At 31.9% G+C, this 26,121-nt stretch overlaps 2 protein-coding genes across 2 annotated transcripts; both read right to left on the bottom strand.

Moving 5' to 3' along the window:
- Positions 1–3,152: 3,152 nt before the first annotated feature.
- Positions 3,153–17,232, bottom strand: LOC127137845 ((+)-neomenthol dehydrogenase). The gene is made up of 5 exons (XM_051064268.1): positions 16,897–17,232; positions 7,188–7,241; positions 7,097–7,153; positions 6,830–7,009; positions 3,153–3,533 (listed from the first exon to the last, which is right to left on the bottom strand). Exons 1-5 carry the CDS (start codon positions 17,230–17,232, stop codon positions 3,153–3,155), a joined length of 1,008 nt encoding a protein of 335 aa, XP_050920225.1.
- Positions 17,233–18,459: 1,227 nt separating this feature from the next.
- LOC127075919 ((+)-neomenthol dehydrogenase) lies at positions 18,460–20,386 on the bottom strand. The gene is made up of 5 exons (XM_051017439.1): positions 20,259–20,386; positions 19,907–20,159; positions 19,270–19,311; positions 19,006–19,179; positions 18,460–18,887 (listed from the first exon to the last, which is right to left on the bottom strand). Exons 1-5 carry the CDS (start codon positions 20,300–20,302, stop codon positions 18,510–18,512), a joined length of 891 nt encoding a protein of 296 aa, XP_050873396.1. The 5' UTR covers positions 20,303–20,386; the 3' UTR covers positions 18,460–18,509.
- Positions 20,387–26,121: the final 5,735 nt, after the last annotated feature.

Genomic DNA, 26,121 nt, shown 5'->3' with positions numbered 1-26,121 from the left:
AACTAAGGTATTTCCTCAATCACCTCCAAAGTGAAGTAAATGATCATGGCCTCTCTCAATCACCTTCCATAGCCTTCCTTAGCCTAAGGTATTTCCGTAGGGACTTTATAGCAAGTGTTAATGGTTTGACGTAGGAAGCTTGTCCTCCTTGCAACCTTCTAGTATTGAAGAGTAATGGGACTCAGCTGGGATAGTTTTTTATGTAGAAAATGTTAGAGAAACGTTTCAATCACTCTTCATATAACTTATCTCCTTTGCATAGGAAGTACAAGATGCTCAGGACATAAGATCGACTGCTAGAACAAATGGAACTCTTCCGAATGCAACAAAATTATTTATCTTACAAACTTTACCCTTTGATTCTTTTTGAAAAAATTATTCAAAATATTATTTATCTTTGACATCATCAAAAATAGAAAGATATTTGAAAAAAAATGATTTGAACAATAATAATCTCTCATTTTGGAGTTTTAATGAGAATAATTTAATTAAACACATTTTATAACTAATATGTTTGTTTTTATGTGTAGGACAATTTTTTGTCATCTATATAAAAAAAACCTATGATCATCTACACCCAAATAGAGGATGATAATGTGTTCGGAAGTCAAATAGATTGAACACCTCTAGACCTCAAATCAATTATGATCATTTATACTAAGACAAACATATGTCGAGGTGAAGAATGATTTGTTTTGTTGATTCATCATTCATTCATTTCATAGAGAATGTTCTCAAGGGTCACATCATGATCATAATAGTCATGTCTGCACAAGAAAAATTTAGTATAATCCCAACAACTCTTTTTCCAAAGATCAAATTAATTATTAGAAAAATCAAATATTAGAGAAACCTAAAAAAAAGGAAGCAACTCAAATTTTGATAAGACTTTGCAAAATATTTTTGGGCTCTTATTCTTACAAAATTATGAATCATTCATCTACTTGGAATTCAATTGTCATATTAGCAAAAACCACAAATATACAAGTGTTATTACCACTAGTCTTTCTAAAAAGTCATTCACTTGTATTCGAGTTTAATTGAGTTTATCTCTTTAATTAAATTGTTAAATTGTTGTATGCAAACATATTTTTATTTTTCAAAGTTCTCTAGAATGAGAAAATGAAGCTCTTAAAGGTTTAAGACAAAGAAGTCTATGACTATAGAGTCTCAGATGTTGTTGTTATACAAATTAATTATTATAAAAACCCTTCATGTGTGAAGGGACTAGATTAGATGTTGTGGATTCTTATTTTGCATCTTACTTCTAGGTGACATTCTTTAATAAGGAAGGCAACTTTTGATGATGACAACTAGTCCAAAATCATGTTCTTTCTCTCTCTCTCTCTCTAAAATTTTCTCTTGTTTACTTTTTCTCACTAAAGAAGTTAGCCAAAGTGGTTTTCGATAAAGCATTTTCACAAGTGAGAAAGTTGTAATTCTTGAAGGGTAGATTTGTAAGTTCACCAAGGAACTTTTGTTTATACATTGGTTGAATACTTTAGCCATTTATGGTTGTTTATTTGGGTTAGAAGTTAAACTCGTAAAAAGCTTAGGTGTGAGGATTGTGTGATAAAACTCTTGTTTAGGTTTGAAAGTTCAGCCCATGATAAAAGTTTTCGTAGGTTCTTGGTCAACTTGTGGTAAAACCAAGTTTAGGTTAAAGCTTAGCCCGTGATAAAATCTTGTTTTGGTTTGAGATCAATCCAGTGGTAAAATCTTACAGGTTATTGGTTAGCCCGGTATAAAATAAGGTTTAGGTTCAAAATCTCATCTCGATAAGCTCTCAAAGTTTGTTTAGAAGCTTGAAGACTAACCGCTCCAAGATTCTTGTAGAAAGAAGACTAACCACTTCAATCTGCGGTTGGAAGGAAAACTCATCGTTTGACTCTGTAGTTTTATGTTTAGTTGGAAGTTAGCTATAAACTTTATTTTTCCTTGTATAAGGGGGTTTGTGAGTATAACCTACTAAAATATATCAAGTTTATTGGATAGTTTCAAGACCAGTTCTTGGAGAGAGAAGTAGGTTTTTTTCTTTGTTTGACTGAACCTCTATATCTTCTGGTATTTTCTCTCTTCCCTTAAACTTTTTAATTTTCGCACTTTACATTCTGCATTTTATTTTTCGCTGTTTAATCGTAAAACAATTTTCAAAATGTTTTCTAAATCTGATTTTAAACCCAAAAGTTTTCAAAACCAAGTTTTTCTGGAACACATTATTCAACCCTCTTATGTGTGAAGTCACATGTCCAACATATTCAAATTTTGAAATAAACCAGGATCATTTACATATGTGAATCTTCTTCCCTACTCTCTTTATTTTCAACATTTAACTTCTTTGTTAGTGTTATATTAAATATTTTTAAAATTAAACACAACTCAACCCCCCTCCATTTGTTGTACTTTTTTTCCCACCAAACATATATGCCCCAAGGGTTAGGACAATTGCAAGCTATTGACCTATTTTTTAAAGAATCTAAAAGACAAAGTAGGAAGAGATGTCTAGTTCAAAAGAGGTGAAAATCTAACTATGAAATCGTGTTACTTAGAGAAGCAAGACAAGTGTAGTTGTTTGGTTAAACGGTGAATACAAATTTAGAAACATAACACTAGAAATTTGTGAGTTATTATGGATGAAATAGTGTTAGAAGATTTGAAGATACATTGTAAAGACCCTTTAGGTTGTTTTATGACAACACATAATTAATATTTCATCAAAAAAGAAATTTAATAGCGCAACGAAAACTAACTTACTTCCTAACTTAGAATAGTTGATCTTTTAAGTCTTGTAAATAATAATTTTTGTTACTTTTATTTTATCTTTATTTAATTTTATCTTATTGTATCAACCCAATAAGTACATCCAATTAAATCAATATCTTTTTCTATCTAAATAAAGTAACTATTATAATGTAACATTATTTTGAAATAATATACACTATAATACTACTTATATTATACAAACCCAAAGTTAATACATACAAAAGACCAAAAGAAGTCTTATTAACTGAAAGGAAATTGTCAATATTTTCTCCCAATAGTATTTTCTTTTAAATTTAATTCATAACCCATCCATTCCAATCAGAATAGTTAATTTGTATACTTAATCAAAATTGGAGAGAAAATAACAATTTAGAAACTAAATTGATGGTTTATTGAAAAGAAATGACTTCACCCCTTAGGAAAAATAGACCAGATGGACCATCATCTTGCAACAAAGCTAGCTTCACAGGATATTCTGCACCTTCATCAATGCTTAAAAATCCAGTATTGTCATTAATATCAGTCTTATCAAAGTCAGGGCATAAACAATTTATGCGGAAATTAGGAAACTTCATTGCTAGCAACCTTGTGTATGAATTCAAAGCTGTTTTTGCCATTGTGTAACCAGAAAGAAATGTTGGCCACTTTTTGTCTTCCAATGCTCCTTCTTTGTAATCTTTCAGAAACATTCTGAGCACTTCATCAAGTTTTTCATTTGTGAGGCTTTGTATGTCATCAAACACTCCTCTTGCCCAGTCATTTGGCACACACTTGAAGGACAAAAGAAAAATATAATAAAACCTTATGTTCATATCTTTCTTGTGGCAAATATAAACTTTATTTAAATATTTTTAAAGTAAGACAAAAGATAAAAATGGTAAACTCTCTTATTGTTTAATTAGTTCAACATCACATATAAATAAATAAAAATGTAAAAAGGACTAAGTAAAGTAAATAAAAAAAATTGAAAATTGGTTGAACCAACCATGTTTTCTTAATGACAATATATATATATATATATATATATATATATATATATATATATATATATATATATATATATATATATATATATATATATATATATAAGAAAAAAGATCAAAGTCAACAATAAATAAAAGATCAAAGTCAAATGGCATAAGAAATGTCAAAGAAACTAAAGAAAAACAGACAGTACAAAACACAAAAGAAAATCTACTAAGAAAAAAAACAACCCGGGAACAACCGAAAGGAAAATAGACTCCAGAAAAAGCACATGCTCAACAAAGTTCCACCCAATAGTAAATTTGACTGGATCTTAGACCTCCAAACCCAACATTAATTCGACTAGATCTTAGACCTCCGAACCCAGCATTAACAGAGCAAAGAAACTACAAGACAAACCAAAACCTCTGAACACCTCTAAAGCAAATAAGAACTCTTTAACGACTATTGGTATAGACACGAGATAAGATTTTGAAGTTAATCAAAGAATAATGATGAGTTTAATTTTGGCTAGTTGAGAAACCAGGTCCAAGCAAAAAAAAACACTCTTATCATCCACACATTTCATGTTTGTTTCGCACAAACTAAATTATCCATACCACATCATGTCAAATAACAATGAAATCTCCCCTTATCTTAGCCTTAACACCTAAAGATAGAAAAACTCAAACAAAATTCTTAACTCCCTAAAAATAATCATTTGCAACCTCAATAACTTAAAGATCATATACCATACACCAGACATTAAGTTACAGGTAATAAATAAATAGGAGGTAGATTCTAACAAATCCCCAAACAAGATACAAGAGATACCCTCCAAGTCGACAAAGATCTTTCGCTTGAATAGATTATCTTTAGAAGATGACTTATCCTACAAAAGTTGTCAAGAAAAGACCACCACCTTACAGGGAGTCTATCTATCCCAAATAAGAGGGAGAATTGGATTCCCCCTCGCTAAATGAGCATCAAAATGATAAGTGAGATCTTCTTGGACTTGATAAGTAGAAGCCACTGGAAAATATCATTTCTAGTATGCCTCCAAACTCATTTATCACTTTCCTCATTAAATTGAACCTCTTGGAGTACAAAAAAGAACTCTGAGACTAAAGGTTCTTCATGGACGAAGAGCGATCCAAAGAAATTCCCTTTTTTCCACCTATCTATCTCACCCACGGTTCCATCTTAAAATTAAGAGATGGTGAATAGTCTCTGAAACCTAATCCTAAGAGGTATATTTCCTATCCAATGGTCCTCTCAAAAGAAAGTTTCAGGACCTAACTCAACCTTCTTAATAAGCTCATAATCAAACCAACTTTAAGGATCATATTTTCTGGACTAGAGAAGGGACACTCCTTTATACCAAGAGGAAAAAGAGCATAAACCAATAGACTTTCCATTGAACAAGGAAGAGATGATAGTTAGATCATATCGGGCAGAAAGAATATCGCACTAAAGATCGTATACACCCGAAATTAGTCTCAATCTCTATTCGACTAAAAGGAATAAATTAACCAACTAGAGATCTCTAACACTTAAGTCTCCATTTTTCTTAGATTTTCACACATTATACCATTTCACCCAGGAGAACTTGGAAATACCTTTCACACCTTCCTAAAAACCTCATCTGAATTCTAACTAACTTTTTCCACACTTTCACAAGCATTTTTAGAAAGGATAGGAAGTAAATAGGAATAACATTAATAACATCATTAAGAGTAACAACTTTCCCCACTCCTTTCCCGCCGGCTAACATACCTATGACTCTAAGAATTAAGTCTCTTAAACACTAGGTTAACTAGAGTTTTCCAAGTAGCTTCTAACTGAGGGTTAGCTCCACCGACAACCCAAATATCTATACGGGAGAGATTCAATTTTGCAATGAAGAAAATCCTCAACTAACTCTAAAAAATTTAGGGTCAACATTAATCTCAATCAAGCCACTCTTATGAAAATTAACCCAAAGACTTAAAGCTAGCTTAAACTCTCCTCAGAATAACTTTTATGACCCACAAATTCTCAATCGAAATTTCAACCAAGATTAAGGTATCATCAGCATACTAAAGGTAGAAAACCTTCAAATTAGAGGAATCTACTCTAAACTCATAAAACATACTCAACTCAATAGCTCTCCTAATCAACCCATTAAGACCTTCTACTGCTAAGAGGAAGAGGAAAGGAGTTAGATGGTATCCTTACTTCAACCCTCTTTGGATTTTAATTTCTTGAGTTGATGAGCCATTAACCAACATGGTCAGATTACTAGAAAACACACGGACTATAATCTATGACCCCCACTTATCATTAAAGCCAAATATGATAAACATATAATCTAGAAAACTCAAGCTAACTGAATCATACTCTTTCTCAAAATAAACTTTAAAAATGTGACAGATCTTTCTAGAGTGTTTAGCCAAATCAATGACGTCATTAACATTCACCACTCTATCAACTAGCATCCTTTCTTTTAATAAAGTCTGACTAGTTTTGGGAGATGATCTTGTTCGCCATAAAACTCAATCTCTTAGTTAGAACTTTGGCTACCAACTTATAAAGATAATCAATTACGGAAATAGACCGAAAATCTCCCAACATAAAGGGGTTCTTAACAAAGTATGAGACAACGATGCAAAACGATGGAATTCAATAAACATGACCCCTACATCTTCCCTCGACAAGTTCTAGAACCTTTTGAAAAATGAGAAATTAAATCCATTAGGATCCAAATTTTTAGTCGCATTACCCTGAGACACAACCTCATCAAACTCCTTAAGCAAATGAACTGTCAAGGCCAAAATGTCCTCCATAGAAAGGAAATGGAAGGACACCCTAACAAGCATGGCCTAGTGAGCATCTTCCTTGAATAACCACCATTTAATTAGTCCAATCTAATTCAATCTATTGCAAGTCGTTTATATTGTTATCAGGATTTAACCGGTCGGCAAATTGACTAATTTTTTGTTCAATCAGTTGAACCTTTCTATTTGGTTAGTTTTATAAATGGTCACTTTATTCATTCACAAGAAAAATATATAAAGAAAAGCATAAAATTGTCTACTAGTTAAAATTATGGAAATAGTTTAACCTTCAATTGTCCAGATCTAGATGAGACATTGACAATCCTTGGAGAAGTAGATAGTTGGAGCAAGGGAAGAAGAGCTTCAGTTACTCTTTCAGCACCAAAGAAGTTTGTTTCAACACATTCTTTGGTTAGTTCATAATTTTGACAAACTACTATATTCCAATCAGATATTTCACCTCTCATCTACAAAAACAAATCAACTCCATTTAATCACTTAACAAAAAAATCTACTCACAAATGTATAAATAAAAATAAAAATAAGAATCTTACCTTTCTAACAACATTCTCACCATTCACTATTCCCCCAACAACACCAGCATTATTCACCTACACCAATGTTTTCAAATATGCAAATTCACACCCCGATTTTGACCTTGAATTCTGATTTAATATATTCATCATAGTTGTTGCACCTCTACATAGCATACCATGCATTCCGTACCGCATAGTGCCTAGAATATCAATCGAAATAATTTTTTTGGATCTACATGCAAACCGGCTGAATTAATCGACGGATGCGCGTCAAATCAGTGGACGAAATTTTTTAAAATCAAGCTTCCAAACACCAGCTTTATTAATCTAGGTTTCACGTAATTTAATCTGGTATGCTCGATTTATTTTTCAGCTAATTTTTCGGCCACTTTTTGATCAGCTAAAGCGTGTTTAACCGGTCAAAATTTATTTCAAAATTAAAAGAAACGCTGTATTTTTCCAATAAGTTTATTTCGCACTGATCATTTTGGTGCATTCATTTTAATTTTTCGAGTATTTTTGTGCCCGACTTTTATGCATTTTGAGTCCGTTTATTTTTCTTTTTTTGCCAAAATATTCTAAATAAATAAATAGAATTTTCTATATTTTTGTTTCGAATTTATTTTGATTATTTAAATTAATATTTTATTTTTAATTTGATTTGTTTCTAATTCATTTTTACTCTAATAATACTCATTAATGTCTTTTTGGTCATTGTAAAACTCACACAACCCTAACTAATCCCTACTATATATTATGCGTGGCTGATGAGAAAAAAAGGACGACCAGAAAAAAGCACCAAACGGCGCCCCACTTGTGGATGTTCTACATTCTCAAATTCAAAAAACTCATAGAAAGAAAAAGAAATAAAATGTATTTCTTTCTCTTCGTTTGAGGTTACTGAAAGTATTACTCTCTCATAGTATCATCACTACATACTTCATAAACACAATATACTCCCTCTCACACATATTCAACAAAAAGAATTCACACCAAACACATACTCTTAACTTTTTCTCTACCTCACAAATCAAAACCACTACTTTTTATTTTCTTCACTCCTCTCATATACCATATTTCCATCATAAAAAATAAAATAAAATATAGAAGTACCTCTTGATATCTCATCACATTTCTACTCAAAAACTCATACTTCTTTCTCCCTTCACACAAGCCTACACACTAACCATATTCTCTTTTTCTACACAAACATATACTCCATACATTATCATTTCTTTCATATAAATCAAGCATCAACCATCATATTACAAAACTCATCACTCTCCATAAAATAAAAATTAAAGAGATTTATTTTTCTATAGAGAGAACATAGCCCCACATTCCTAGCTGGACCACCCTTTTTCGGTCACTCCCACTAATTCCGACGAGCCAAACTTTTCGGCGAGCTACCACAAAACCATTCTCTAAACTTTCACCTTAAATCCGTCAGAAACCACACTAAGTAAATATATTTTTTTCTTCCTGATTTACTTTTCTTTCAATTTTCCTTTTGTTTGTTTAAATGTTATTATTATTATTATTATATAATATTTCTTTGTTTATTTAGTTAAATATTACTTTATGTAGGTAGTATAACATGTATTTGTTTTATTATTTTTTTATTTTTTTTAAAAAAAAAATCATGCCACATATCAGCATTTTATTGATTGTTTTTTTATGTAAAAAAAATATGACTTGATAGAAAGAAAAAAAAAATATATGACTTGATAGAAAGAGGAGAGATACTGTAACGTCACTCTCTCTCTCTTTTTAATTTATTTAATATTGTTTTTAAATTTATTTTTTATCATTATTATTTTATTTGTTTTTTTTTTAATTAGTTAAATTTTTCTTTCTTTAATTAAAATATATTTATTTTGATTGAGATATTTGGGTTGGACCAAATCTATTTTTAGTGTTTACACCCCCTATCCATATTTGCACCCATCTCATGTTTGATTCTTCATTTTTATTCTTTTTGATTTTATTATTTTTATTTGTTTAGCATTTAATCAGTTATTTTTCTTATTTGTTTAGTTTAGATGTTAATTGTTTGTTTCAATTGATAAGTTGATTATTTGATTGATTTTATTGCGTTGCGATCTCGGAGTTAAAATTCAATTTAACTTTCGAAAATCATTTGGACGCATAGATTTTGTTGCTCGGCTTCTTATAGAGTAATTCTTACATGAATTCACTCTAGGTTAGCTACGAGCTAAATTCAGTCGCTTTCAATTTCAGTTGTTTTTTTTCAGTCCCGTGGCTTACTCTTGGACCTTCTTACAATGAGTTCTTAAACAATATCAACTTAATTTTCAATAATTTCAAACATTTGTACATTAATCATTTTTAATTTAATTTCAAACCATTTTCTCAAATAAAATCTGAAGAAAAAGATTACCCTCGATGAAATATCCAGTCGTAATCATGAATATTAGACCCAAGTTGTAAGAGCTTGCAAACCATAAGTGTTCGTCTTCTCTTCAAAACACTTGTAAATATTCAAATCATTTTCATAATTAAAATCGGAAGAAAAAGATTACTTTGATGAAATATCCAGTCGTAATCCCGAATATTAGGTTCAAGTTGTAAGAGCTTGTAAGCCCTATGTATTCGTCTTCTCTTCAAAATATTTGTAAATATTCAAACGTATTTTTCTCAATAAAATCTGAAGAAAAAGATTACTCTAAATGGAATATCCAGTCGTAATCCCGAATATTAGGCCCAAGTTGTAAGAGCTTGTAAGCCCTATGTATTCGTCTTCTCTTTAAAATATTTGTAAATATTCAAACGTCTTTTCTCAATAAAATTGAAAGAAAAAGATTACCTGGGTGAAAGGTCCAGATGTAGTCCAGAGTATTAGACACAAGTTGTAAGAGCTTGCAAGTCATAAATACTCGTCTTTCAAGCCCAAAAATACATCCAACCAATCAAACTCTTTTCTTCGCCGTCGTGCGATTGATCAGAAAAATCTTTTCAAAACGAAAGACATATTGTTTTAAGGTGATGCAAAACAATGCTTCGGCCACAATTGTTGAGTTGAGATAAGTGACATTTTTCCGAATGTTGATTTGTAAATCCATTCGATGTGTGGTATACGTCCGCTCCTCATCTGTTTTGGGTAAAACAATGTTTTCGTCGATTAATACAATATAGCTTTTGCTAAAATCGACCAACAAACATTTTCTACCCAGAACTACGTAAGTCTTGAGTTATCTATTGCACCCGGAGATACGTAGGAGCAGGATTTATAAATCTTGTCAGGCTCATTAATAAAAACTTAGGTTTAGTCCCTTTCGTTGCAAAAAATCCAAAAAAAACATCTCCTCCTTTCTTTTGATCATATTATTCTTTCCCTCATAATAACTTAAGAAGCCTAACATTTATAAGCTAACACTAACGCACACAACTAACCTAATGGTTCCCGTTGAGTACAACGGCTGTGAGGGGTGCTAATACCTTCCCCTTGCGTAATCGACTCCCGAACCCTGATATTGGTTGCGACGACCATAATCATTGTCGTTCTTTCTTAGGTTTTATCGATATTTTCCCTTTCCTTTTTAGGAATAAATAAAGTTCGGTGGCGACTCTGTTCAGTCCATCACGCGAGCGTGCGATTGCGCTTCGCTAAGTCGTGTTCTCATTATTCGAGGTACGACAAGTATATTCATCCAAGTTTCACATCGGATAGTAGAAAGAAAATAAAATTCAAGTATTAATATAAATAGAGATAGTTAGTTTTAGTTTTCTACATAACAATCAAATGTAGTCTTTTGGGTGTATTGGAGTTTTGGGTAGTTGTGTATTTAAATAAGGTTTTCTATTTATCCGTTCAAAAATAATTTGTTGAGAGGGTTTCCTATTTTTCCGTTCAAAAATAGTTTGTAGAGAGGGTTTGAAATTTTTCCTTCCAAAAATTGTAATTAAGAGATGATTTATAATTTTTCCGTTCAAAAATTGTAATTGAGAGAGGGTTTGCAATTTTTTCGTTCAAAAATTGTAATTGAGAGAGGGTTTGCAAATTTTCCGTTCAAAAATTACAGTTTAGAGGGTTTGCAATTTTCTCCTTAAAATTTGAAATTTAATGAGGGTTTGTAATTTTATTTTTATAAAGATTAGAAGTTGAATAATGAATTTGTGAGTTTTGTTTTTGAATTTGTTTTCTCTTTTTCTTTTAGTTAGTATGGTTCAGCGTGCGTAGAAGTTTTTTTTTTGTTATTTTTCCGACATAAGATATGGCTTCTTTAGGTTTTTCGATGTGATAGATGCGAGAGTTCTTGCTACCAAAGTGCTAACATTTTCTTGTGTATGCAGAAGATCTTCGTCAAAAACCCTAGGTTTCAAAGAAGACGGGCTAGAAACATTCATGGATCGAATAATCAAGGAATTATAGAGTATGTAGATCCTTATTTGCATTATAAGCTAGATAGGAACTTAAAGAAGGAGGAGAACCATTCCAACAATGCATGGACTTCGAAAGCTAGGGTTTTCAGAGACTCTAGATATTATGCTAATACCACTACAAACCGGCATGAGCTTCCTAAAGATGGTCTTTTCAATGCTAATAAAAGAAAGTTTGAGAGGTTATCTAATCGCACTTGTGTGCATCTGGAATTCAAATGCAAGGACGATGTCATTTGGAATATATCAAGAAAGCATATGTAGGGGTTGTGGAAAGGTCATATATCATCTTCAACTGGCCCATGTTATCTGCAAAATGGAATAACAAATGTTAAAAAATAATCTATAGGACTTCGACCTTACCAAAAATTTGTTTCCTTTTTGCACGACTGGTCGCGCTCACGATCACGTGAGTATCAATTTATTTCTTCCTCGGCTTAGAAGAAGGCACTTTGTTAGAGTCAAACCCTTTATCATAGTCGAGGCCTTGAAACCAGGAATGTAGGTCCTCCTTCGTCGTTACCTCGTCGAGGGTGAGAGGACCTAACTTGATACGGTTGTAATTAGTAGTACAATTGAAGTGAAATTAAGACCAATACTTCAAGAATCTTCTCTTACAGAAAAGAGAAGAGTCAGTCAGAAACTAATAGAAGGCGAGATAGGCCTTTGGAGTGAGGGGTTTCACCAACAGGAAACGCCTCAGCGAATTACCCCAATCACAAGCAAATGGTCGAACCAAGGATCACGTATGTGAAAGCTAATGAGCCTTTGGTCATGGGCGTCGTCCTGCGAGGTGAACACCCTACATAATAAGTTGAAAAGTAGACCAAGAGAAGACTTCCAAGACTATGCTCGACAAAAAACTAGAATGCCTTCATGTAAGCCCATGCCCCGAGATGAAGTTGGGAAGGGGCAACCTTCAAATGCTTCAGGACGACCACCTAAAAGTCAAAGAAAAGTACGTAATCATATCCTAGTGAACATGCATTCTTAAAACGGGACCAAGCAATCGTTGAAAGAGCTACATATTCTCTTCTCCAAACCCACATGAAGAAATGACCAATCGTTGAAAGACTAAATCGACATTTCGCTTGTGAATGTATTCAGACATGGTTAAAACTCAAAAACTTGAAGGAGATTGAAGTTGAATGAAAGAAAATTTGTTTGTAGGATAAAAGTTGTGTGAAAAATATGGGTGAAGGGCGAATTATTTATAGAAGAAGTATCAAAATGCATGCGCCAAAGGGTTAGGCGTCACACATGTCATCGCATGCATCCACCAGAAGCATGGGCGCAAACACATGCATACGCCAGCACCCTTGTCGCCTCCATGCATTACTTTTAAAGCATGTGTCAATGATGTTGGCGCCTCCTCTTGATTTTAAATGGATGCGCCAGTTAGTCTGACGTATCTGTTTTGAAAGGTGGTTATTCCGGTAATTTTTTTAAAATATTGATTATTTTAGAAATTATTTTAAAAAATATGATTTTAAAACACACTCCTTTTTTTTATAGCGCTTTTGTAAAAAAAAGAAAATACTGATTTTGCTCCACGTGCTTTTTAAAATCATGTGTCGGAAAAGGTGCGTTTTTTTTAATAAAAAGTGTGCTAAATCTTATAAATATTTAAAGAAAAATTAGTTCAAAATAATATTAACAATGCTTCTAATAAAAAGCGTTATATTCCTTCATTTTTTTAAGAATACTTTATTTAAAAGCACTATTAAAGCTTTAATTGGTGTAGTGAGTACAACGAGGCTACATTATGTAGATCTCAATGCTTGATCACTAGGATTAATTTGTTTATAAATATCATAATTTACATTTCACTTGACACACGATCAATAAAACAAGTCTACTTTTAGAACTTCATCCATTATTTTTCTAATTTAATTTCTATTTATGCAATTCTTAGTTCATAAGTTAATAAAAAATATTACTTTTATTTATAAATAATTGAAAAAATTATGAAACTCATAGTTTGAAGATATAGTTCATTCCTCCTATAATCGTTTAAAGAGTAAAAGGAATCATAATCGATAGTTATTAGATTATGACTCGTCTAACTTTCAACCTTAACAACAAACCTGACACACCTAGGAGGATATTACATATGATATATGCTATTTCATTTAGATAAAAATCTCTCGGAAATATGGACTAACCACCACCTTCAACATCAAAGAGCTCAAACCCTCGAAACTCTAGGAAGGCCAATGTTTATGGCTCCTCCAATGATTTATAAAAATACTTTAATATATCTGTCTCATTAATTATTTGATATTATTATTTATGAAATACAGACTTCGACACGGACATCGCGGCACGATACAGATACTTCGATAATGATAATATAAAAATATAGGACATCGACACCGTTATCTATATGATAATATTTGAGTTTCATTTATCCTTCTATCATTATAAGAATTAAAAATATTCTAATCAAAATTAATATCTTTAATTCTTCATTGATATCATTGCTTCAAAACATGTTTAATTCATTTAAAAGTGTATGAGATTTGTTAACAAAAAAAATCATAAGATATGATGAAACAAAAACAAAAACAAATTCTTTTATGAAAAACTTATTTGAATTGTGTGACACGTGTTATATGAATGTCATACGTGTGTCGGACACCAATTTAACAAGTGTTGAAACATATAAAAAATCATTTTTTTTTGCAACACTTGTTTGATTTTTTTGACACATATCATACAAGTGTCGGATACAGATACGATAGTTACATATGATTAGGGGGCAACTAGAAGGAGTGAGACAAATTTGTATGATGCAAGTTTCTCCTTACGGAAAATATCTGCTGACAAACACTATCTTACGTTGTAGACAAGCCTTTGGCCTAGTAGCAAAAAAAAAACATAGATCAACTGTTGTTTATTCGACTTAGAAGGAATTTCTCTATCACCCACCTAAATCAACTAACCTTACAACACACCTTCAATGACTTGATGTGTAAGTTCCATCCTTGATGTGTTTAACTTTTCGAAGACTCATTGGTGTTTATGCTAGTGAACAGACATAGATTACAAATATAAATTTCCAATGAATCAAAATTTACAGCAAAAGAATGCTCTATCTTAGACCGAACATAAAAAAGTTTTTGAAATCATTAAGAAAATATATGACACCAACAAGTTGTAGACGATGTTTGAGCTCTTGGATAGAAACTATTAGATCTCAACCTCGTATCTTATACTTTTAATAGGTATTTTTAGATAAATTTGAAATCCATGTATATTTCACAACCTTATAGTTGATAGCATGGGTGTTAAGTAAGTGACATGCATCCTAAGTTTGAAGTATAATTAGTGATAGTAATGAACAATAGTTATGAACGAAATAAACAAAGTTAAATAAAGATTTCTTGATGTGTAATTATGCATATAATTAAGTAGAACAATAACTAAAGATGATGATGATTAGTAGTTTCCTAATTGTAATTATGAAATTAGATAGTGCATGAATAGAATGATAAAACTATGCAATGGTGGGCAGCTAAGGCAACCTCAAAAACCATCACCACCACATTGTTATACCTTACACCCTAATATTTTAACTGAATTGTCCAATGTGTCATTCTAACCTTTAAGTAAAATGGGTAAAAGAAATTTTTATTATTGGTGTTATAAGATCATATATTGAGAGACATTGAGATATATCGTATAGGCTCTGATTTTGACAGAGCTTTGAATGATCTTGGTGGTACAATTCTAGATTTTAACCTTAACAGTTTTAATAGAAAAGACATCGTCCCCTCTAAACCCCAACATATTTTAATGAGTGTGTCATTTTTATTAAGTTTTATTATACCACAAGATAGAAAGTAGTTTTTGAGTGTTTGCAAGCAACATATGTTCAAGATTTTTTCTAACTATTCTTATTGATAGACTAGGCCAACATAGTCACATATAGAGATTAGATACCTCATTATGATTTTCTTAGTTCCCATTGATGAGATTTTTCCTATTTATTGCAAGGCGTGCTTGAACAATTTTTGGAAAACACACAGTTCATTGTAAGGAGTTCCAAAGTTTAAATACTGCCATAACTTTATTACGGATGTCTTTTTTATATACTTTGGCAGACAGAAGTATCTGTAGAAAAAAAAAGTGTATGTGAACATCTCGACCAACCCACAAGAGAGAAGATTGACACTTAGGTTAACTGATGGTTTGATGTACCAATGAATAGAAAGGAAATATGCATGTGTGGATTTGACTGAGGTTTCCCCACATGTGGGACTTAAGACTAGAGATTTTATTATGGAACAAGAATTTCTCAAATTCGTTTCAAATAATGTGATCAAACATGAGAAAGTGTATTATGACAATCAACGTGTTTTTATAGCATTTGTGTTTGACACTTTTGATTTCCTAGCACTAGTGACATTGAATATTTTACAAAGAGTTCAAATACTCATGCATATCAATCTTATGTCACCTAGAGTTATGAACGTAGTTTTTAAAAAGATCGAATTTTTCATCCAAAAGAGAATAGCGGTGCAGTTTATTCTCTGCTCCCATTTACGTTGTGAGAATTTATGAAAAGAAATTTTATTCATCTTCCATCCAACAGAGCATAAAAATACAAACAAAAGTACGAAAAAAGGTCTATCAATATGAATCACATATCTATTTTGTATACCTTTTAAATATTTGTTTTATATCATGCATATTTTGGTTTTTGCAAAGAAAAAACGGTAATTTTTTAAGTAAATAAAAAAGAGTAAATATGGGAATATTTAAAAAAATAATGCAATCTTTTTTATAATTTTTTATGGGAGGATGAGATATAGAAGTGGAAGTATCACAATTAATTGCACTTCAAATGATGACTAATGTTATTATCGGCCAGTGGGTCTTGGTGTTAGATCCTTACCACAACATTTTCAATTGCAAAAGAATAATAATAAAAGGAGATTGTTTTTCCTACCCTATATGTTGCTCACACTTCACAGTGAAAATTCAATAATGTTTCTGCAATCTGAATTTTATTCTTCAGATAAACTAAAAATGTTAAATTCTTTCATATTTTTGTCAAATCAAAGTAAAAAAAAAATTGAATTTTAAAATCTGGATTCACCCAAACTAAACTCATTCTTAAACTCAATTTCATAATGCTTAAGGATTAGTCTAGATATTACAATTTAGAATGTTCTCTATTATGACTAACTAAAAGACAAACGAAAAGAGAAATAATGTTCAAGGGGTAATCTTTATATTAAATCTTGAATCTTCCTTGTTACCATAAATCAGAAGTAATTGTAGAAATGGAAAGAACAACATAAAACTTTTATTTGACATACATAAAATACATAACATTACATAGATTTTCATTAACCTAAACCTAACTTTACATATCACCATCAAGAGATAGTTAAGGATGTTTCAAAAACTTTAGAATATCGTCGCTCAATCTTGCAGTCTTCACAATCCTTAATCTTGTAGTTCTTCTCGATCGGACCCTTTGTTTCGTAACGATGACATGTACTCCACATAATCGTTAAATCGACATTCGTCTTCAGCTCAAACTTTTTGAATTGTATATCCCTTTCATTGTCAATCAACGGTGAACGGTAATAGAGTTTTACAATCCTTTGATTGTCTGGGTATCCTAAGAGATTATCTAATATGGATTTCATATCGACAAGACAAGTTGTATATGTGAACCTAAATTCAAGAAGGGGACTCTCTCCATTGAATACAAATGCAAGATACCAATATTGAGACATTGTGTGGTGTTTTAGTTAACAACACAGGGAGGCACCTGTATTTATACAAATTTTATATCAATATGGACCTTAAAAACTCAATCTTGTCTTAGGGGATATTCTGGACATTGAAAATCTAGAATCAACCTTTTAACGCATATAAAATGGGCTACGTATGAAGTTTAAAATATGCATTCACTCCCCACAAACAAAAAGTTATTCGGCCGAGTTTTAACTTGTAACACAAGTCATGCTTATATATACCACAAACCACATTAAATGTCTATGTATCATTTGCCTTAAGTTACCCCACAACTTAAAAGGAAACTCACATTTTCTCTTTCTGGTGTCATTCTGTTTCAACTTCAGGATAGGTTTTTGATACTTAGCGCTTCTTTCGCATGTCATAGTCACAAATACCATTCTTCTATCATAACTAGAGTTCGGCCTCCCGATTACAATGTTGAACCCCAATTTGATAGCCTCTGTATGGATTCATTGGATCATATGGTCACGAACAACAAACTCATATTTAGTGGTAAGTTGATTTCCAACACCTACATGGACAACACTCGGTACTTGGACATCCCTCGGTTAACCTTCACACAGTAACTTTGGGTACAATGTCAGGGTGCACGATTGCTACAACTTATCATAATGAAAGCAATCCAAATTTTAGTTTCTAGATTAATATGCAACATTATCCATTTTTAAAATCCGGACACAATATTAGTTTTTAAACAAAAAAAAAATTATCAGCAATGACAAAGAAAACACGCGTACATTATCTTAAATTCAAACTTCTTTTATTCCTTTAGATATGATAAAAACAGAAGAATGTGGTTTTAAAGTACAATATTTGATTGAGAATGAAAGTAGATTTTTGTAGGATTTTGCAATTATAGTGCTATGATCATGAAATGAAAAATACATCAAAGGTGGTGTTATATTCAATATTTCATTTAGTGTTTTCAAATATTGATATCCGAACTATATTCGAAGATTGAACTCCATATTATTTTTGGACAAATAGTGGTAATTCCTCACCTGATGTAGAACCAGGATGTGTACATGGCAACCTACTATTCTATCACTAGACCAGTTATGCAAGATGAATGTTGCTTTCTGAAACATGGTATTTTTTTTTGTTTTTCTTCTTCTATTTCTTTGTGATTAAATTGTTTATTTTAATTCATCAAGTTATTGCAAATTTGCAACCAAGACAACAATGAACAAATGAGCAAAGAATTCATCCAAAACACATCCTATCATGCAAGACTGTAATACATTGAAAATATTCAAAAACTAGACAAATCTTGGCTAGCAAAAAAGTGACCAGAACTTGAACCACTAGAAACTAATGCTAATCTCACAACACTAGCAGCACCATTTTCAACAGTTAATACACCTGTGTTTCTATTCATATCTGTTTTAACAAAACCAGGACAAACACAATTAATACACATCTTTGGATGTCTATAAGCTAGAAGTCTTGTGTAGGAATTCACAGCTGCTTTCGAGAGTTTGTAGGCCGAAAGATACGTCGGCCAACCGTTGTTTTCGAGTGAATCTTGTTTGAAGTCTTTCAGAAACTCTTTTAGTACTTCGTCTATTAGCTTTTCGTTGAGATTTTCGGTGTCGTCTAACACATTCTTCGCCCATTCATTTGATATGTACTGAAAAAAAACACGCCATAACACAAATTTATGTTGAGAAGCATGTCGAAATAAGTCAATTCAAACACGTCTTAAAAGAATTTCAAAATAACAAAAAACTACTTTATCATTTCGCTACCTTTAATAGGCCTGCCGAAGAGGAAACATTAACGATCACCGGTGAATCGGATAACTTTAGAAGAGGAAGAAAAGCCTTGGTAGTTTCTTTAGCGCCGTAGTAATTTGTTATTATGCATTTTTCAGCCATCTCGTAAGTTTGACTCAATTCCCTCCAATTAATAATCGGTTCAATCTGCAAATTCATGTACAGAAAAACCTAAGCTTATTGAGAACCGATATTACACCAAACAGTATAAAAAATAAAAATAAAATGTTCACCTACCATCTCATCTGCATTGAAACCATTGATTCCTGCATTATTCACCTGTACATGATTTAAAATGTTCCTGTCGTTAATCTCAATGTGATTTCATATCAAGAAAAGTCGGACACACAGTGGACTCAATCCACAAAAAAGTATTGAAAGTCAAGCTAAGCTGACATCCTAAAAATAAATCACCAAAACAAAATGCAACTCGCTGATGCGAAAACACTAACATAGATAGACATCAGACACGAGACTAATCCATTGACTTGAGTTATAATCAGATAAAATAGAAGTCATTGAATATAATTACACGACTCGGCCTCAGTCGTGTCTGTGTCAGACATCAGAGTCAGACATCAGACACACCTGCTATCTGCTATCTGAAATCTAAGTCCTATGGTCTACAAAAGTATTATAAACTATGTAGAATCAGAAAACCAATCCAAGATAACTAAAAAGATATATTGTGACAATAATTACAGAAAATTCTTAAAACTTTCACCAGATTCACCAAACCAATGTAAATTCAGAATCATAGTATGAAATTGAACAAACTTAGTATAACATAACAAGTTTATAAGATTGACATGCATTGTCTTAGAAAGAGGAAAACAAAAAACCAACAAAAGAGAATGAAAGAGATTCTTCTCACCAAGATATCAAGTCTTCCAAACTGAGTCTTAACAAACTCAACCAGTGATGAAATACTAAAAGGGTCAGTAACATCAAGTTGATGAAAAACAACAAGATTACAACAAAACCCAAAATCTTTCTTCAATTTCTCAAAAGCTTGAATACCCCTTTTCTGATTTCTAGCTGTAAGAACAACTTTGACTCCATTTGAAGCTAATCTCTTAACAGTTTCCAATCCTATCCCTTTATTTGAGCCTGTAACAACCGCATATCTGAAAAAGAACAAACAAAAAGTTGATCACTTTGAGCTTTGAAAAAGGAAAAGAAAACAAAGGGTTCTTTTAACATTTGTGTTCCCAACAAAAAAGTACCTTTCTTTTGTGTTTGCCATAGATGCTGAATCTGTTTGAATCATGATGAATGGATGTGCACAAAGGAGTAATATATAGTTCACTTTTCTTTTAAGATGATAAAACGAGTTGTTGTTTATTTTATTATTATTCTAAGAAAATGATTTATTGTATATTTTATTTAGTCAAATAGGTTAGGACAAATTCAAGTATATGAGTTGGATTTAATTTCACATTTTTTAATCATCGTGTCACTTATGTTAACATGGTTTATTTTATGTATTTAGTTTGTGATTTTATTTATTAAAATGAATGACAAAAAATGTATTTGAGTTTGTATCATATGATTTTTTTTAAAGTTGAAATTGGAAAATTGAAACTTAATTTTTAAAATAAATAGACCAAAAATTCTTATTTTTTAAAATGAATGACAAAAAAGGTATTTGAGTTTGTATGATATGATTTGATATAGGAACAATTCTATCTTCTAGATAACTTTTTCATTTTTTTTGGTAAATATGTTCTAGATAACTTAGCTATCATAGAGTGGAGACAATCGCACGAGAACAACTACCGAACAAATTGGCTGGAGAGGATTATTAGCTAACCTAATCATTTACAAATTTCTCATTCTACTTTTACTAGCACACCTTATAGGACTTTGTGTGACATAATATTAGTAATACATAATGAACAAAAATACTTATGTCATTCTTTCATGTTCTCTTGCACTATTTTTTATGATGATATTTGACTTTATTACTTTAAATATCACCATAAGATTTGATGCTTTGGATCGACTATGAGGCTTCTTGAAATTAGAAATTAGGAGAGGCTAACTCACATGGTTATGTAATTAGATGATTAGAAAATTGCAATCATGATTCTTTAATTATATGAGTAACAAATAAGCAAATTTATTTTACGTAGTTAGTTTGTAATCTTAGTTTCCTAACACCTTTGCTATTGTTATTAGATTATCAAGATTCAATCAAAATGATAAGACGAAAATCTTTTAAAGTAGTAGGTGACTCTATTTTAGGAATGAGAGTGACAAAATAAGAAGAGAAGTTAGAAAGGATATAGGTCTTGCAGTGAAAATGCTCAAACATAAAAGGAAGATTGTTCCTTGGCGGATGTCTAAATTGCTTAAAGAAGGAAATTTTTAAGAAATCAGAGTGAGGACTCTTATTCCCATCACATTGAGACATTGCCAAGTCAATCTCAACAGAAAGGAATTGGGAAGAAAGAACATGATTACCATCCGGTGAAGAGATGAAAAATCTACCTAATCTAACTGAGGATGGTCTGCCAGAAGTTCTAAAAATTGTTGGGTAAAAAATCTAGACACTTCCTGCCTAATCTCTGCCACTCCTTCAAGCTAAGATTCCTCACCCTAGATAGCCAAGATAGAATTTCTCCCACTCATACTCTTAACATATGTCTGAAAGCAACATGTGTTAGCATCCCCTTCTTTTAACCAATTAACCTTATATCTTTGAAAAATAATGGACTCTCTTATCCTTAACAAGGACCAGAGATCCATTATGGCCATCGACCTCTCAACTAGCTCAAACAGTTGAATGACACTTTGATCCACGTTAAGATCCATAATCTTAATATCTTTTATTAACAAATTAATATGATGGAACAAAAACACTTCCTTATTCCAAACTTTTAGATTACCTTTCAAACATTTGAGTCTCTCTTTAAGAACAAAGATCTTCCATCCCACTGTTGTTTCAAATACAAAAATGAGTATATTTTATCGTCTCCACAAGGACTGAAGTGTTTTCAAAAATCGTAGTTTCTATGATTTTAAGGATGGTTTGTAAAAGTTTGTTTGTTTATTAAATTGGAACAAAAGAACATAAATTAAAATTTGATGTTAATAGTTGAGAAAATTTGTTGGGTTTAGATTTCATTGACATGTCCTCATGTATGATTATGATCAGTGATACACGATTTTAATCTGCTATTAATATTATCAATCATTGTTTTACATCGTAGCTTATGTCTAAGCCAACATCTTGAAATTAATTGTACTACCTAATAGACAATTTCTAAGCCTATTAACCAATATGATAACATTAAATTTTGATAGTTACTACAGATGATAAACCTAAATCTATCTCTAGAATGTAGCATCTAGCAGATGAAAATCTTGGATCTTATAATGAAAATTATCTCTCGATATTGAATCAAAACCATGCAAACATGTTTTAGGTAGCTAATTCAAAACAAGCATTAATCATGAAAAAATCATTAACATTAAAGCATGAGAAAAATTACATTTAACGCCATGATCACAATCAGTACATGAGCAATTGAACGACTACATCTAACCCCAACAAAAGAGAAATTAAATATGTTTACTCATGGTAGCTTTACAATTATGATATAAAAGAAATAAGTTGAAGAGCATATATGTTGATACTTCGAGCAGCGCTTCCACTTTCAATCTTTCTTTCTTTTCCTCTCCTATTGTGTTTTTTATATGACTTGTGGTCTAATAACTCTGACAAAGTTTCTATCAAGAAACCACCAAAAGTTACTGAACTGGTTGACTTGGAATCCTATTTATAGAGTTCTAATATGGCCTCCTCGCTTATCCAGAGTTGTACCTAGCCTAGAAAACTTTCGTTTCTTACCCTCCTAAGTCATTCCAACTCAACTTCACGTGGGATTTGCCATTAAACCTCACTTGGCGAGCCCCCCATTATCGCTTAGCGAGCAAACCCTTCATTTACTCTGAAGTAACTTACCCAAGAAGCATACAACAATCATTCCTCGCTTAGTGAGGTTGCTACTTTTCTTAGAGAGTTTCTTGCTTAACCTTAAAATAACTTGGCTCTAAAGACATCAAGTGCCTCCATTGCTCGCCTAGCGAGACTTTGTCTTCGCTTAGCAAAAATAACTTCTGAAAGGTGCTTTATTCTTTCCCTGTTTCATTTGGTGAGCCATTAATTTTATTAGCAAGATATTGATTGTTGTTTGTGTATTATCTTGGTTCCTTTTACCTATACCTTTGTGAATACACAATTAAAAAGTTCATGCAGGTGTTTTATCTTGTTTTAATTATAAATGGAGGCTTTTAACATTGGTTACTTGCTAATTAAGTTAATAAGTTTTTATGTATTTAAGTAATTTTTTAACTTATCACCCACTGATAAGTGAAAAAATTAAATTAAATACTTATACACTTATTAACTTATTTTATAAGTAATAAATGAAAAAAACCTAATTAATTAATAAAAAATGTAAATGTCTGTTTGGATATTTTAACTGCATATTGACTAAAAACACGTAAAAATGAACTAAGAAAACACCAAAGCAACACAAATACCATGCCAAAGAACTTTCCCAACACAAAAACTTAGGCGCCCTTAGTGAGCAAAGGTGACAAAATAAGACTTAATGGCCAAGTAACTTTAAGGTTAACAATTAACCTCGCTAAGCCAAGAACAGATGTGTGCTTAGTGAGCGAAAATTCGCGAATTTATGACTAAGTTACTTCAAGGTGAAGGAAGGGTTTGTGCGCTAATCAGGCATAGGAAGAGCGTTTAGCAAGCTAATGAGGCAAAGAAATTTGCATGTGAGTTGGCATTGCTTAGAAAGAAAGAAAGTAGGCGTGCAAAGCGAGTATGCGCAGTCCACTTAGCGAGCCTACAATTTAAAATCCTATAAATAGAGGCTCCATGTGGTGCAAATGGATATATATTGGTGGATTTGAGGTAGCTCTAAGAGAAATTAGGTTATCACCACAAACCATAATATGAGAGGAAGATTGAGGGAAAAAGTGCTTCTCGAGGAATCGTCATAGATGGTGTTCAACTTCTTTCTTCTATGGCTTAATTGTAATGATATAATAGTAAGCATTAATAATTGTCTCTTTTTGGGGGGTTATATGTAATCATCGTATTGCCCATATTTTGATCCCGACCATATCGTTATATGTAATTCTTCTTAAGTTTTAATATTAATGGATTCTTCGTTCTTAATGCTTATTTTTGGATTACCTACATAAAACATATTTTCATGGTATCACTTGATATTTGAAAGGTACTGGTTATTACTGGATCCAAGTCTTTCATCTATTAGATATATTAAAGTCTAGACATAGACTTATGTTCATTATTCGTTTTAACTATTAAAACTTAATGTTGACATATTTGTTAATAGTTTGAGAGACCTCTATTAGGTAATATGTTTGATCTCACGTCGTTGAATCGGACATGAGATGTGATGAAAGCTTCAAGCAGTAATATTAATAACTGATTAGAATTGCATGTTACTAGTTAAGGATGCTACATGATAATATATCAATAAAATCTAACCCAACAAGTTTTCTCATTGTTAACATTGCAAGTTCAATCTATTTTCTATTACTCCAATTTCAATACGAAACAACTTTAATCAACACATTCTTAGAATTATAGAAACTATTGAACAGTCTTTAAAACAAAATCAGTCCATGTGGAAACGATAATTTACACTTACTTTTATGTTACAATAAAATGGCGCCATTGTGGTGGACTGTCGTTAGTTTTTTAAGACATTGTGATAGTTTTATCATTTTAAGTATTATGATTGTATATATTTATATTATTACTTGTTTATATGATGTAAGGTTCTAATACAGCAGCTTATGTACAATCTAAAATTGAACGAACTGCATGCAGAAACAATAGTAAAAATAGAAAGAAAAAGTTACAAGCCAAGAAACAAGATCTAGAAAAGTCTTATGTTATAAATCAATAAACCATGGATAAAACAGACAATGACGATGACGATAACAACAACAACAACAACAATGACAACAATGAAAATAATGTTGGTGGCATGTCATACCACAACAGTTCAAGACGTCTAACACACGTAGCTAGACCACAAATGAATGCTCGTCAAACATAAATGAAAACGAGATTGTTACAATTTTTTATGATATTCTTTTTGTATGATTAGACCACGAGGACCCGTATACACACCTCACAGTGTTCTTTGAGATTTATGGTACGCTAAGATCTCGAGAAAATGAGGATGAAGTGGTATTCCTGATATTGTTTCCACATTCATTGATTGGAAAAGAGAAATAATGGTATATATACCAATCAAAATCAAAAATGACGAACTCGAATGCAGAAAAGTTCTTGAACATATTCTTTCCTCCCAACAAATTCATAGAAGCAAAGACACCATTGTGGTTTTTGCCCAAGGCACAATTAAAACTTTGTGAAACATGGGACGTGTATAAATACATAATGAGGAGATGTCCAAATCACAGTTTTATCTTACACAGATTCTTGTTAGGGGAGTTTTTCACTAGGGAGCATTGAACATTGTGGGACTTCTTCTTTTGGAGCAACACCTTTGTGAGAGACACACCACATATTCACCTAAAACCTTAAGGTGATAGTGAGTGAGTTCTCTCACTTATAAATGCTCAAATCTCCATATTACCAATCAATGTGAGACTATTATCCACACTATTCACACTTGATACATTCTCAACACTCCCCCTCAAGTGTGAGTCCACAATGCTCCCTCTCAAGTGAAAGTTCTTCTTACTTCCATAAATCTTGTACCGCACAGAACGTTTCTTATTCACCACACTGACACCGTTGATACTCTTCAACGAAATGTTTCTTATTCACCACACTGGCGCCGTTAACTTACGATACAAGTAAGTCGGTCCCTTTCTGAAACCAAAGGCTTATGATACCATTTATTGGGGGAGTTTTTCACTAGGGAGCATTGAACATTGTGGGACTTCTTCTTTTGGAGCAACACCTTTGTGAGATACATACCATATATTCACCCAAAACCTTAAGGTGATAGGTGAGTGGATTCTCTCACTTATAAATACTCAAGTCTCCATATTACC

This window comes from Lathyrus oleraceus, chromosome 4 (genome assembly GCF_024323335.1).
Source record: "Lathyrus oleraceus cultivar Zhongwan6 chromosome 4, CAAS_Psat_ZW6_1.0, whole genome shotgun sequence".
Taxonomy (NCBI): domain Eukaryota; kingdom Viridiplantae; phylum Streptophyta; class Magnoliopsida; order Fabales; family Fabaceae; genus Lathyrus; species Lathyrus oleraceus.
Note: the sequence above shows the minus strand (reverse complement) of the source record. Positions and strands in the feature narration are given on the sequence as shown.